Source organism: Lasioglossum baleicum, chromosome 7 (assembly GCF_051020765.1).
Source record: "Lasioglossum baleicum chromosome 7, iyLasBale1, whole genome shotgun sequence".
Classification (NCBI taxonomy): Eukaryota; Metazoa; Arthropoda; class Insecta; order Hymenoptera; family Halictidae; genus Lasioglossum; species Lasioglossum baleicum.
Genome location: NC_134935.1, coordinates 17,260,238 through 17,275,356, shown reverse-complemented (window position 1 = coordinate 17,275,356; position 15,119 = coordinate 17,260,238). Strand labels below are relative to the sequence as shown.

Here is a 15,119-nt window from a genome sequence, read left to right as displayed (position 1 = left end):
CCGCGATTCCGATCCTCGAATACAGTTCAAACCGAACAAGCTACTCTCGTTGTATCGGGAACCGTTTGCAGACGCCGCAGCATATACGCGCGGTATTAATGACGAATATTTCCGTCCAGTCCACGTCACATAATTTCTTCCTAATTATTCATTCAACATTACGAAATAGTTTAAAAGTTACAGTTTACAGTTTGGTTACAGTTTGGTCGTCGCAGGTCGTTGTGGATCAAATTCGTTGTCGATCAAATTCGTTATCAGAGAGACTATAAATTTAACATGTATAATCTTGATACAAGATTTCTTAAAATACATCTTTTGCAAGACGTAATATGATTCACATTTTTTAAGCGTGAAACTTTCCATTTCAGTGCGTTCGAATACTTTCCTGACTCACTGTATGTACATATATTAAGTGCAGCAGTCAGACACAAATCCACTTCTCCCAGTACTTACATAAAGCATTGTTAGAAATTGTGAAAATCATAAAAACCACTTCCTCTAATTGCTATGAATCACACAGAAGTGAAAAACATCCACTTCTCCAGATTTACCTTCAATAACGGTGCAACGAAGCAGCATTTTTACAATCTCGAAAAAAGTCAAAGCCGGCAGCTTTTGTCCCCAATTTCGCGAATGTTGTTCCTCCCTTTCGCAGACCGTTGTTTGCCGCGATCCTCCTAGCACTGGATGCAAAAACATATTGAATTTCGTTTTTCCCGTCAAACGGTCATCCTGCAACGCAAAAGATGGCCCCGCCGTTACGGGGTTGGTTCGAGTACCGTTGTTTCAAACTGTAGAGCAGTTGACTTTGGCAGGCGGTGGCATCGCGTGGTTTACGAATACCGGATGTGTTGTCGAGTCCCCTTGTTTCGTTATTTATATCGGTGTAATCGAGCGACAAGAATCTCGTGTTCCCGGTCGAATCTAAACGACCACGGGCAGGAGTCACGGCCGAGACAGAGAGGACGCGCGTTTTCCAAAATTGTTTGTAGCAGCTGCCATTGAAGCATCCGCCATACATTTCACGCCGATAACGCGAATAACGTGTCCGTGTGCGTGCGCGGGCGGGCGCGTCCACGTACCACGCTTAAACATGCGGAATTTTATCAGGAAAATTGGCCTGCTCGAAATTGTTGAACGTCGTAAAACACCGCGGCCACCGATTGTTTCTAGCTGTCGCGCCCGCGAATTGCTAGGCATAAAACACATTCACGCACACAGAGAACGATCGAGGTATGTCTGTTGAACGTATGTTTATTCGGCCGTTCGCCAATAATACAATTGCACGTAATTTCTACAGTAACGTATATGTACAGTATTTGATAAGCGTTTCGGTTTCGAGAGAATCCTCTGTCGCGAGGATCCTGCGGCGCCAGTGGAGCGTACCGTTGTGGTCAGACATGGGCTTATACTACTTGAAAGCAGCCGACGACTTAAGGGAAGAATATTATTCCTCATTAGCAGACTGCGGATTTTACGTATTTGTAACGATAATGAATGGTTGCAATTTAAAGCAGTAGGTATATTAAGAGAATTTTAGGGTGTCAACGCATCTGGTACTGCTTATTACAATTATTAACACTAAACCTACCACCGTCGGACAAATGACCGGTTTCTGGTTTCGTATTTTGCAATTATTGAAATTATAATGACACTTTCACTCAAAATGGTAATACACATTTTTATAGCCAAGCACATATTATAATCGAAATCACAGAAAACCTATACATATAAATTCTATGACGTCATTTTTTATCTCGGTAGGTTTAGTGTTAACCCTTTGCACTCGAAGTTATTTTAACTGGAAAATTGAACATTTCTTCCAATCTAGAATACTTCCATTCGCTATGATTTTTGAAATTTTATAAATATGAAATTGATATAATACCTCATACAATACCTAGATGTTTAGTAATTGATTAGATACTGATATATTTAATAATGTGAACAATATTGTGAATAATGGTACAACAATTTTTAGTGGTGCCTCAGAGAGGACAACCGAGTGCAAAAGGGTTAGAAATTAAATTTCTATTCGACTCTTATTTCGTGAAAACAATGCAAACAATTTTTATTTTGCATAAAAATGCGCAGTCTTATCATTTTTAGTACTGTGTTTTGTTTTTGGAACATTTTCCATAGTGAATACAGTGTTCCCGCGATTGATGTGACTTTTTTATTTCCACTACTAGGGGGTTCCCCCTTGGGCGGTCGATCACGCTACAAAGAAATTAAGGTATTAGGGTGTTTACATTGGGGTTTTATGATACTTGGTATGGAATAGCATTAGTACAATGCAACAATTTCCCGCTTAGCACCGTTTTTTACCCAGGATCGTCGTTTAAACTTGGAAAAGTTATCCAAGAAATCTATGTTCTCCCAACAATCGCGCGAACACTACAATTCTATGAAATTAATGGAATTTAACACGTTGAATTCCACATCCCCATCTGCTGCGAATCACACAACAATCAGCTATTTTATTTATAGAAGCGATCAGCGTCATTAATGACAATTGTTAGTTACTTGATAACGAAGCTCGAACCGAACGTTATAATCTAGTTAATCCCGGCATTATTATAATAAATTGGTATTCAGCGGTATTAATGTTATGTCAATCATTCCGTAGCGCTGATCATCGGTGACACCGCAGCATTCAACGTGTTAAAGAAATACAAATTAATAGATGCGCTGCTATTTTTTATAAAATTTCATAGTACATTTATTATCAGTGAATATTCTGGTGTAGGGAATGAAATTAGTTGTTAATTGCGGGTTGGTAAATATTTAAGCTTGCTAGAAAATTAACCGATATGGATACAAATGATGCAAATGATAATTATTGAAATTTTGATGAATAATAAATAATGTGACGACAGGACAATTTGAAAAAATCATACATGGCGTAATGATGACATTTAGATGGTTGACGTTTTAGTATTTCGTAGATCCAAATAAATTTGGTACATTGAATACGTTAGTGTAAAAATGCATTTTTTAATCTGGACAAATAATTCCCTTTTCTATTTCCGGGATCTTCGTTAAATTCTCTAAATATTTAAACAACGCCCATGTCTAATGGTACACAGGAATCGAGACTTACGTTTACGAGGGGGTGGAACTGTAAAAATATCTGTACACTTTGCGCGTTCAATTATCGACTACACTTACAAGAAGGAGATAAAGCTTCCTGTGCGAGGAGGAAGCCTACTAAGGGAAAAAAGGGCTCACGGTCCCTTGATTATAATACTTGGACGTCCTCTCTCGACTGTCGCACGATTCGAGAAACGGGCGCGCGCGCGCGTGCAGTACAAAGTGCGAGATGTAATAAATAAAGCTTTAAAGCCGGTCGCGCGCGAGACGCGACGCTTTTCACGGACACTGTCGCGAGCACGATCGCAAAGCACAGGTACAGGTATTCTGGAAATAGTGTTAGATCACCGGATATCTCTGGCGCAATAATGCACTAGCTCTCTCTCTCTTTCACACACATTTTCTCATTCTCTCTATCTTCATCTCTCATTCTCTCTCTTTCTTCCGCTTTCGATTTTCTGGTTCTAGCCACGGCTTATCAAGCCACACGTCTTACCCGTCTTACAAAAATAGGCACTTCCGGCCGCGTTTGTATCTACAGACAGGACGTCCGGGGAAGCGTGTATAATACATCACGGCGAACGTCTATGTCGAAGCGTGTTCTACCTGGCTGTACAAAATGCAACATCCTTCCGTATGTAACGTTAGTCGTGCACGTCGATCTCCACCCGTTGCAGCAAATCCGGTTCTGAAACAGCAATGTATTGACGACCCTGTAATTTCCACTCGACTTTCACCGGGGCACGCATGATGCGCTCTGCATAGTGATCTGGAATGCGATTTTTTGCTGCCGAAATTCCACTCTTCGACATTTTTTAATTTTAAATATAACCAGCGAGTGAAATGGTGCTAAACAATAATTATGGAATATGCTGGTGGCTTTATAAAATCTCAAGATTATGTGTTAAAATATAACCAGCGAGTAAAATGTTGCGAAACAATAATTATGGAAAATGCTGGAAATTATGTAAAATCTCAAGTTCATGTTAAAATGTAACCAGCAAATAAAATGTCCGAAGATTTAAATTCTAAAATAATCTTGAAATTTTATACAGTCATCACCATTTTCTATAATTATTGTTTTAAAACATTTTATACTTGCTGGTTATATTTTAAAATAATCTGAATATTTTGTATAGTCATATATACTATCATTTTTTATAATATTAATTATAGACAATGATGACGACTGTATAAAATTACAAGATTATTTAAAAATCTAATCAGCAAGTACAATGTTGAAGTATGTCAAGTGTTTTACCGTTGCGATTCTCCTCGACGTATAAACTCGTCCTTTGAGATCGCCTGTTGCTATCGCCGGAGTATCTGATCCTCGGCTCGATCCTCTGCGCGGAGACATAAGTCGGGATTGTAAAATCGTCGGGGCCATCCTTCGCAGGAGACGTGTTCCTCCGCCTACACACTGATAGTCCTATCACCACGCCGATTCCGATCAGGATCAACGCCACCGCACCTTTAATTAAAAGCGATCCTCTTTTCACAAACCGTCGCTCAGAGTCGTTACAACGGCGCGTTTAGGTACCAAACGAGCAGAACACTCGTTCGATAAACTACGTGCGCCGACTACCGAAACCGTGGAAAAATTTCGCGATCTCAAGACGGGACCAATGGTAACGATCTGTGGCAGCAATCGAACGCGTCATTCCAATACCGAAAGGTAACCTTCATTAACACTAGACCTACCACCACCGGTCAAAATGACCGGTGCCAGATTTTTTATTTTACAATTATTTGAATAATAAAAATGATTTCATAAGAAATGATTGTATAGATGTCTTTAGTAGAGTCTAAATTAAACATTTAGAAGTTTAAATAAAATCAATCTTGTCGTTTTTATAAGGGAACGTGTTCCACTTACTTTTAAGGATCGGTAGGTTTAGTGTTAAATATACTCCATTTCTTAGTACATTACTGCACAGTACATTTTCATCGTAAGAGACACTAATCCAACCCTTCTAGCAAAATCACAAAAAAGCCCCCAAATCCCTCAGACCCGATTTTCCTTTAGTAGCGTCGACATCAGCACACACCAGAGAGCGAGTTCAAGAGCAAGACGATAGTGAATTACCTGTACCCGCCAAGGCGATCACGATGATCAGGTTCTCGGAGCTAGCACTGGGCAGCGCCTTCTTCAAGTCGTCAAGAAAGACCCCGGTCCTCTCCAATTTTCCTCCGATTGAATCGGGCACCCTGACATGTCTCAACAGTGCCGGCTCGCTTCGTCCACGACCGTTCACAGCGTACACGTACAGAGTATAGTCGAACCCGGGTTCGAGATCGTGGAGTTGGAAATTGGGTCGCATGTTCTTCTCTTGGTACAGGGCCGGCACCTCGCCGACAGTGCCCTGGTCGCTTTGAGGCGCGAGCAAGGTCGCTGTGCTCACCTGCACCACGGTCGGACCGCCTCGAACTTCCAACAAAAAGTACTGCGGCGAACCACCGTCCGCGCCGGGGACACAATTCACTTGCAACGAGCTGGTCTCGTTCTGCAGAGAACAGTCGAACGGCGGCTGCGGTGTCTCTGCGAAAATTCAGACGTTTCTCCGATTAAGGGACAATTCTGCCGAGGTCCGTACAGTTGGCAAAATAGTTCCTCTTTCTAATTAACAAGCTTTTCTAAGAGAAACTAGTTCAGGGTATGTCGAAGTTCCTAGAAAGATTATATGATAAAATAATTTAATTTTCTAACGAGAAGTCTTGTGAGAGTGGACCGAAAATAGAACTAAAATCGACCGAGGGTCAACTACGATCGCTATGCCATGTGGAACTCGATCGAGTGACCTTCGCGCGACCTTGGCCAGCAACAAGCAACCTCCAATATTTGTCGAGATTCGACGAACCGCACACGGTAGCGAGATGGGGTTTGAACATGTGTTAGGGTACACGGTTAGGCGGGGTTCTCCCTCGTTCTAGTTTCCAGATTCCAAAGATACGTACTGCCCGGCACGACGTTGAATATACAAGGAGTCCTTTGTCTGCCGACGCTGTTGCTTGCCCAGCAAGCGAGGGTCCCGAAGTCGGTGTCAGCGGTAGGAGTGTACTCGAGAACGCTAACGAGCCCGTTATTTTGCGCTCTGGAGTTCTGCACCGGCAACACGTCGCCGCGCGTCGCGTTGTACGTCCACGAGAACCTGACGTCGTCCGTCGGGATCGCGTCGACCTCGCAACGTAAGAACACCGTCTCCCGACGACCCGCTGTGATCTCCCGACGCTCGTAACCCACTCTGCACCTCGGCGCGTCTTTCGAAAGAACAGGAGACTCGTCAGGACCTCGGACACTACACTAACGGACGTCGCTGGACTGCGGATTTTTATGCGGAATACTAATTTGCTCCGTCACATTTCAAATAATTAAAGTCGTTGCACACTAGAAAGAAAACCCAGAAACTAGACGAAACCCAAAACGGCGTCGGTGGTGCGGTGCTGGTCAGGCAGCGCACAGTGGTCTGAACGAGCCATTTAGCTGGACAAAACTCGAAAAATGGAAATCCGCAGGAAATTTCCCGCTACGATAAATGAGAGTAAAGTACCAGATAAGAAGAATCACTGATGTTTTATCCCTTGTTATCACCCCATAATAAAATATGCCCCCACGATAAACTCATTTCTCAACTTCGTATTTCTTCATCGTCGTTCAACACCACACTATCCGTTAGTTTAACTCGTTGTGAATATCTAGTAGTGCAAATATTTGGGCAATTTTTCATTCTATGATGGATACCAGCATGAACCGTGTGTACAAAACTCAAATATATTGTTTATTTGCTTAAAAATGAAAATATACTTCAAACGTATATAACATTTATACTTTGACAGTCTCGCAAAAAAAGCTTCACGATGGAACATGTTGGAACTTCTTTATGGAAGTCTAGAGTGTCCTAAAAAATCAATTTTATTTTCTCCAACTTGCTCCGGCGAATTTGAGAGAGTTTTTAGTAATCCAATGTCGATATGTTACGAATCATCTCTATGATTCTCTTCTATGTAAGCCACAAACGACAAGAAGATATCAAAACATGGTTGGGGTAAAAGTTATATCGTATTTTTGGGCCCCTAAATTTATGAAAACAATTTTGAAGGTTTATAATTTTGGTTACATTTTGAATATGATTTTTTGTAGAAAATTTTTGTATGGATTTGTGGGCCTAAAAATACGATATAACTTTTACTGGAATCAGTTTTTGCTATCTTTTGTCGTTTGTGATTCTGAAGCACTTAAATGTTTCCAACAAACGTTAACCGATACTCTATAAATTCCAATAAAAAAATTTCTTTTTAATTTTTTAAATGCTACTAATTATTTTTTATTACATATTGTTGTAGCTGATGTCAAGACGAATCCAATGACTTACTGAACTACGGCTTTAAGTCTTAAAATAATGCTAGAACAATTTTGTACAGCTAAATGGCCCGTTTAGACCACTGTGCGGCGCGGCAGTGCGGTCTGTTGTGCAACGACCTTTATAAATCCTTGAAATCCGCAGTCTAGACGTCACTTCACTCGTGGATTCTAAATATTGCGTTGGAACGACAGGTAACGTTTTCAAACTAAAACTCAAAGATGAAATTAAGACATGCATCCGATAACATGGTCTCCATTCTGTTCTATTACTTTTTGCAATTTCTAACTTATCATTTTAATTTTATCTTCGAATTTTTACTGAAAAACGACGTAATTAATCATTTTCAAGTTTGGAGATGTCCTTATTAGAAACTATACGTGTGTTAAGCAAAGCAACTCACATTTCATGTGGACGAAGAGGGGCCGACTGCGACCTACCCCCACAGAATTGACCGCTTCGCAGGAGTAATCGCCCCCATGAGCCAAAGTCAACACCCTCAGAGTCAACGCGTTCGAAGCAATCAGCGTTCCGCCGGTCACGTCATGTTCCACTCGCTTATCCTGGAACAGAAACCATAAACTGTAAGAATCCGAGTGTCTCGTCGATCCATCCTCCTATTCTACTAATTTCTATCGAATCCTATCAAAACTCTGCCTCAAACGAAAGCGTTCTAAATAATCGAAAGCAAACATTCCGAGGAAATTCCGAATACTGCGACTGTTCATTTATTTTCTCTGCACTAAGCTGTTTAAGATAGACGTCATTTAAGATGAACATCGTTTAAGATTGACTTCGTGTAAAATGAACGTTATTCAAGATGGACGTCATTCAAGATGGATGGTGAAAATACAGTAGACTGAGTATAACAGGTTCACCGCAGTGTTATCTGAAACCACTGCTTATTTTGATTGCATTGGATAAACATACCAAATCAAGGTCTGTCTAGAGATGTTTCTCTTTCAGCTTCCCGTTCGGTATTAGTCAGCTCTTTGTGCATTGTTCACGTCTGAAGCGTTTAGAGATAAGAGAGTGAGCAGGATATTCATTTTTAGCAAGCAATTTTCAGTTCCATGATTCAATTTTCTGATTTTTTAATAGTCAGAGATGTCAAGGAGTCTAGACAGTTTGTTTCAAAAATAATACAATGAACTATTATGAATGGTCATTATAATTATGGAGGTCATTCAAGGTCATGTGTTCAATACGTTGAAAACAGTGTATCGAAAAGCTCTAAATTTTAAAAAATGTTTATACCGTCACGTGCTCCTCCGATCGATTTTCTTCATAAATGCATAACATAAAGTCTACTTATCACTCAACCGAACATTTCCATTCTCCCCAGATTCTAAAGTTCGAAACTTCGAACTTCAGTTACTCTCCCAAAGGATATCGGCCGAGACGACCTCTCCATAAGACTGTTCCACTTACGTTATGATACCAGATGACTTTGGTCGGGAGTGGGTTACTTTGCACGTCGCAGACCAACTTCAGATCATCGCCTTCCCTTAAAGACTCCAAAGCGTAGCCAGTAGCTAGATGAACGGCGGCGACCGGGGTATCTGCGCGGAACAACCGAAGACAGACAATGTACTCTTTCTCTCTCTTATAATCGGAACGATGAAGAACGTCACTTTGGACATGTGCAGAGTGTACTCACAGGCGACGTTCAGGGCTCTAGTTTGCTCGAGGCTTCCGCCGGGGAATCTGGGATTTTCGGCTCTGCAGGTTAATTCCCTGCCGTCGTCGTCCTTGTTCAGGACCAGAGCTAGCTTGCTGACCGTGGAATTACTTCTCTGCGTCGTAGACACGTTCGGCTCTCCTATCACCTGCTCACCTAACCTCCAAATGATCCTGGCCGCTGGAGAACTGCCCCAAGTCTCGCAGCGAGCTGCGAATGGCCGGCCTGCGAAGATCTGGTCGTCGTTCAGGATGATCTTCACCACAGCCGGCTTCACTGGAAGTCAATCAGAGACGTGCAAGCTTCGAATTCCATTTTGACAAATCTACTTTTTTAGAAAATTGCATTTGAAGTTGTATGTAGTTTGTTGTATTGTTTTTTTCTCTCAATTTTTGCATCAAGGTCTTCGTTTGTGGATACTAGACTTTCATATTGAACGATAAAGTTTGATTCTTTCGAGCCGATTGCTCCACATTTCAGGATCCAATGCGCGAAGATCTGCTTGCAGTTTGGGTCTCGTAATCGCGCACAGTTCGCAGCGTAGCGAAAATAACGAGTGCCGAGGGAGCCGCGTATTTTTACTTTCGACGACGATTCCACGAAATCCGACCGTCAAAGGAGTTAAGAAGGTCCACGCGAAATCGTTGGAATTCATCTGGCTTCCGCCGCGGGTCACTCGCTTCGGCTATATTTAAATTTCTTTCTCGCGGGTCGGTCGCTTTCGCAACGCTGCAGGACACTGTCAGGATAAAGAACGACGGTTCTCCTTCCTTTAGGAAGTTTCATTTTGTTAGGGATCCGATTTAGATGGTTTTATAGCATACCGGAAGGATCGACGCAAGACAGTGCTACCACTGACAGATAATAGCCTTGCGTAACTCTCTAACTCGCATCGCGAACTCTTCCACTGGCATTCGCGGCAGTGGCTATCGGCAGAACGGCAATAAAACGAGAGCGTAGCACGTGCGCGCGTCGAATCGTACCGCTCGTTCCTTAACTCGTGGTTCGCGATCGCTTTTAGCACGCGTTAAAATTCAAAGAAGCGACCTTGAGCAGCGCGCGCACTCGTTCTATTTTATTTCGAACAGATGTTGCGACTTGCGATCGGTCCCGGCTCGCTTTTTTTCGAACGCGTCGTCGCTCGGCGCCGCAAAACGCTCGCAAAAAAAAATGAAGAAGTTGAAAATTCTGCTGCGATGATCGTATCTGCCAAAGTAGAATTAAAACAGCTCTTTTTGTGCAGGAAGATGCTTCTGATAAAGAATATTTACTAGGAAGTCAGCTCTGTTTAACACGAGGAGGCCACCTATACACATGTCCTTTATTTTTAATTGCACAAAAAGAATATTTAAATGGTATCGAAGGAGGAATATCATAGGAGAACAATTTCTTTTGTCCGGTTATTTTTTCATAGGAAAACTTTTTTTTGTTCCATCTTGTTAATGATTTAAGCCTATTCAAATGTATTTTTTCAGTGGCTATAAGATGGAATAAAAAGAAATAAGTAATGAAAGACGAATGAATAAAATAAGAATGAAAAAATAACCTGACAAAAGAAATCGTTCTTCTATGATATTCCTCCTTCGATACCATTTAAATTATGCCATTAAAAATAAAGGAGATATTTAGGTGGCCACCTTCAGCCGAGACACCCTGTATATGTACTTATGTCGTAGATCATACTCATTTTTACTGAAGTGATCCTATCGTCGACAATCGACGATGATCGGCAAGGTACTTACAATAAATGTCCAAAGGAACCTCCCTGACGATCGGCTCAGCCATAGGAGCCGATTGCGCCTTGCAGACCAGCTTGGCGCCCCGCAACGACCGCGTCACTTTGCCGATAAAAAGGTGGTTCGACGTGAACTTTCGCGGCGAACCGATCGACATAGTGTCCACCACGCTGTCCAGCAGCTCGCCGTCCTTCCACCACGTCACCGCTGGCTTTGGTGTTCCTGAAATGCAGCGATTTGTTTCATGGGAACGTGGATAATCAGTTTTCGAACATAGGCTACTGTTATGTTGGGAAGAAAAATTTATTTACCTCCGGACACCTGGCAGATTAATGCTAGGTTGTAGCCCTCGAGAAAGGGCCCAGCTACTCCTGTCACCTCGCGCCCTTGTGCGTCGTATATCACTGGCTTGGATGGCTTGTCTGCAAAAGAGTCACAGTTTTGTTGCTGTCTTTGATCCATCGGGTACTTGCTGTGTGTAGGAAATTGCGTGTGAGTGCACCTTTGTTTTTTGAACAATGCTAGATTGAATTATGCTAGAATATACCATAATATGCTACATAGCTTGTGGGTTTCCATCTTACTTTTAAAATAATCTTGTTTTTTGTTAATTGATGCAGACTTTTAAACTCCTGTAATCTTTGTATTGTTTAAAATTATACCCCCTCGGTGTTTTGTCAAAAATGCATAAAACCTGGCAATAGCTTCGAGCCTGTGGAATTTTTACGGTTACAATTTCAGAATTGAATTTATTAATGAATGAACAATGAACAATAATAAGGCATAATTATAAGAATTCACTACAAAGCACAGTGACTTTATAGAAATTTCGGTTCATAGTAGAATATACTATGATGTACTATAATATAGCAGAATATGCTGAATAATGAGTTTAATAGCTGCTAGTTTTCATTGTAGGCCACTAGATTAATTCTAGAATGGTTCGGAAGAGTGAATGAACTATCTAACTCTGTCTAAAAATTAGAAATCCACTGTTTAATTACACTCGTTTGGGTCTTAGTAGAATAATTCCGGAATAATTCCATCGTAAATGTACCGCGTCATGTCTTTAAACGCAACGTATTTAATACTATTCTTGCCTGTATTCTAGTAGAATGTGTCCAGAATAATTCAAATGTAAATGGACCGTAATATCTTTAAACACAACGTGTTTAACTGCCATTACTCTTGCCTGTATTCTAGTAGAATAATTCTAGAATAATATGCCAGTGTGTGTGAATGGACCGTCGACGCTCTTAAGCCGTGTCCCAAAATGATAGACTCACTGAACAGTGTATTTAATAGTTATTATACTTTCCTGTACTCTAGCTGAATAATTCTATGATAATTCGAGCTTAAATGGACCGTCGTCTCTCGAACTGCGCCTCGAAATGATAGATCAACTGAACAGCGTCTTTAACACGCTCACTGTCACGTTATCTGCATTATTAGGTGAATAAATTATATCTCGAGACTAAAAAAATTAAATTCTGTGCTGAGAGATACAGTGTGGAAAATGCAAGAGCATGTAATGGACATAAATTTAAGTTTGAGTAGGTCCTTCCGTTTTACTCTCGTCCCTAATTTCCTAGAAAATTATCTTGCTCCCATTATTACAAAGCATCGCGCAACTTCGCCAAATTGTGCCCTAATCTATAACGGTCCCGAAGATACCGTGGGTGGCAATTTTCAGCGATTTCACCCCCTAAGCTCGGTCTGATAAAAAAGGGTGTCCCCTATTTCCGGCTCTTCCGCAAACAAAGTTCCGGGCGAAATTAGAGGTCGTACAATGTTCCTCGGTAAGGAGGAAGAAGCTCGAATTAATCTCTCGGATTAATAGCGGACAAAATTCATTCGTGCCAAAAAGTTCGCTGCCCCACCGGGTAGCCTGTGTAGTAACTTTCATGCGAAAACTTTTTTCGCCCCCTCCGATATTCCGTGAAAGATAACGGTCCACTTAGGAAGCGTCCGGTTACAACGTAGAGAATAAGCGTGTCCGTACTCACCAACGAGTGTAAGATTCACCATGAAGTTCCTTGTCGGCGAATCGATGAAATCTACACGGCATCGGAAGATCCCCTGATCCTCGAAGGTCACTTTGGTGATCTTCAGCTTCGCCCTTTGCCCGTCGCCGATCTGGAAGAAGGTTCTCTTGCCCAGATCGTTGCTGACTGCCCAGTGAATCGCCGAAGAGACCTCGCCGCTCCTCGCGTCCAAGCTGCAAACGTCGTCAATGCACCCGGCGTTGCAGTTCATCGATCAAAACGAAGATATATCAACGGGAAAAATTCAACCCCCGAACAAGAAACCCACGGTCCATTAAACCTCATTCGTTCTCCGCGTCAATTTGACACACGATTCGCCGAAGCTTTTCCTATTTCGCGGGGAAATTCATTTATCCTCCCTTTCAATATTTTTATTGTGAATCTCTCACGTTCTCGGAGAAGGAATTTCTTAAGTTAATCATTAATACTTCCATCACATTGATGTCTTACTACTGTATTCATTTTTTATAGCGAGAGATATCAATCAAGATGGGAGAATGGGGTTGAATGAGGGTTGGAAAATCTTCGTCCTTAACATGATTCCTTTTGATGAAAAGAATTGTAGAAAATAATTTATTGAAACTAGATTAACGATTTTACTTTATAGAGCCTACACTGTAGACCAGTGTTTCCCAACCTTTTTTCTGCCACGCCCCAACTAAGCCCTTCTGACATATACGTAATTTTTAATATTCAAAAATTGAATTGTTCAATGAAGAAACTTAAATGATAGGTTTTAGGAAGAAATCACTAGAAAATTGTCGAGAAATATCAAAGATGTGGCGAGTTTTATCCATTTTATCGTATATTTTTAGTACTGCCTTTGTTAACCTAAAATTGGAGAGAGATTAATCCAATTATTAATTAGATTCCGTGTTTTCTGCATTTAGGAGAAGAATGAGTAGAAGCCCTGCGTGTGGTAGATGCGCAGCAGTTTATCTCGTGGCAACTTTATGGACAGAGGAATGGAATTATTAAAGAACGTGGAGCCCCATTTGGAATTCCGTCAACATTTCCGGGTTTCTGGATCACAGCTCGTCACTACGCTCGAATAAGAAAGCGTTTCTTCGAAAAAAGGGTGGAAAACACGTGGGTCCGAAACGCGAGAAGACATTCGCCCAGCCTCTGCACGCTCCCTGTCAAAGAATGCTCGTAAAAAGATACAACGGAGAAAACGAGCGACATGCGAGACGAACGCTAAGCAGGTGGCTCCTCCGGGACTTTACGGGTTCGGTTATTTGCGCCGAATGCGTCCCCATAACCGTTGCAAGGAAAAAACCATGGGAACCCGATGTGGAGCGAGAAGCGGGAACTCATGGTGGTCGAAACGATTCGAGATAGACAAAGTTTTAAAAAATGTGTGGATAAATACTTGTATTTTACAACAACAATAGTCATGTCCGCTGCCAAAGAATGTCTATATACGAAAAAATCTTAACAAAGTCTAAAAATATTTTTCCTGCGCGTCCAAGAGCTGATTGCCATTTTCCGCGATTGTCAAGAAAATCGACAATGAATTCGTTCTTCCGCTGCCTCGTTGTCGTCGTGGTCGGTCGGCATCGTGATTTCCTCCTCGACATTGCGTAACGGTCAACGGTTCGCGAATCTAAATTCGCTGACCGCACGCTTGCCAAGTAGCCTTTTTCCCGCCGCGAATAGAACTCGCGTGCTAGAGTTAGTCACCGAAACCGACCAACCGGTGTTTACGCTAAGCTTTCTCCCGACGGGAAACAAACCTCTTTGAATCCGGAAGCAATGAAACCTTCTATCAAAACGTTCCGAGACATTCTCTGTTCGCACTTTAACCAGCCAAACATCGTCATACTCCTTAAAAAAATCCACAAAATCGAATGGACCAAATCGTTTCCTAAATTTAACTCTTGTTTCATAATAATGCCTTGCTAGGAATCATTATTTAACATAAACGTCAGTGTAGCTACAAAAACAACGTTGTCAAGATTTCACTCCAGTTTGTTGCAACTCGGAACATTTTTATTTTCCCATAAAAATCAGCTGTTCAATTATATCAGTAGACTGCGGATCTTTATGCAATTATTGCTTCTGAAAATTTTCAAAAGATGTAGGAAAATAAGATTTTAATTGATTCGAGTTTCTCTCTTAAAATAGTCTACAAAAATTGCAAACTGCATAAACATTCGCAGTCTAATTATCAGATATCTAACCATTTAATAAACAACTAACA

The 15,119-nt window shown here is 41.4% G+C and overlaps 1 protein-coding gene across 1 annotated transcript in view; it reads right to left on the bottom strand.

Annotated features, from left to right (window-relative positions):
• Nucleotides 1-672: 672 nt before the first annotated feature.
• Side (motor axon guidance molcule sidestep) overlaps nt 673-15,119 on the bottom strand; it is a 29,290-nt gene continuing 14,843 nt past the window's right edge. The window contains exons 3-12 of the mRNA XM_076427060.1: nt 12,878-13,089; nt 11,183-11,293; nt 10,878-11,093; nt 9,115-9,411; nt 8,886-9,016; nt 7,858-8,017; nt 6,052-6,354; nt 5,183-5,635; nt 4,355-4,567; nt 673-3,781 (exon numbers count right to left, since the gene is read on the bottom strand). Coding sequence (XP_076283175.1) covers nt 3,738-3,781; nt 4,355-4,567; nt 5,183-5,635; nt 6,052-6,354; nt 7,858-8,017; nt 8,886-9,016; nt 9,115-9,411; nt 10,878-11,093; nt 11,183-11,293; nt 12,878-13,089 — 2,140 coding nt within the window. The 3' untranslated portion in view covers nt 673-3,737. The remainder of the gene's footprint in view (nt 3,782-4,354; nt 4,568-5,182; nt 5,636-6,051; nt 6,355-7,857; nt 8,018-8,885; nt 9,017-9,114; nt 9,412-10,877; nt 11,094-11,182; nt 11,294-12,877; nt 13,090-15,119) is intronic.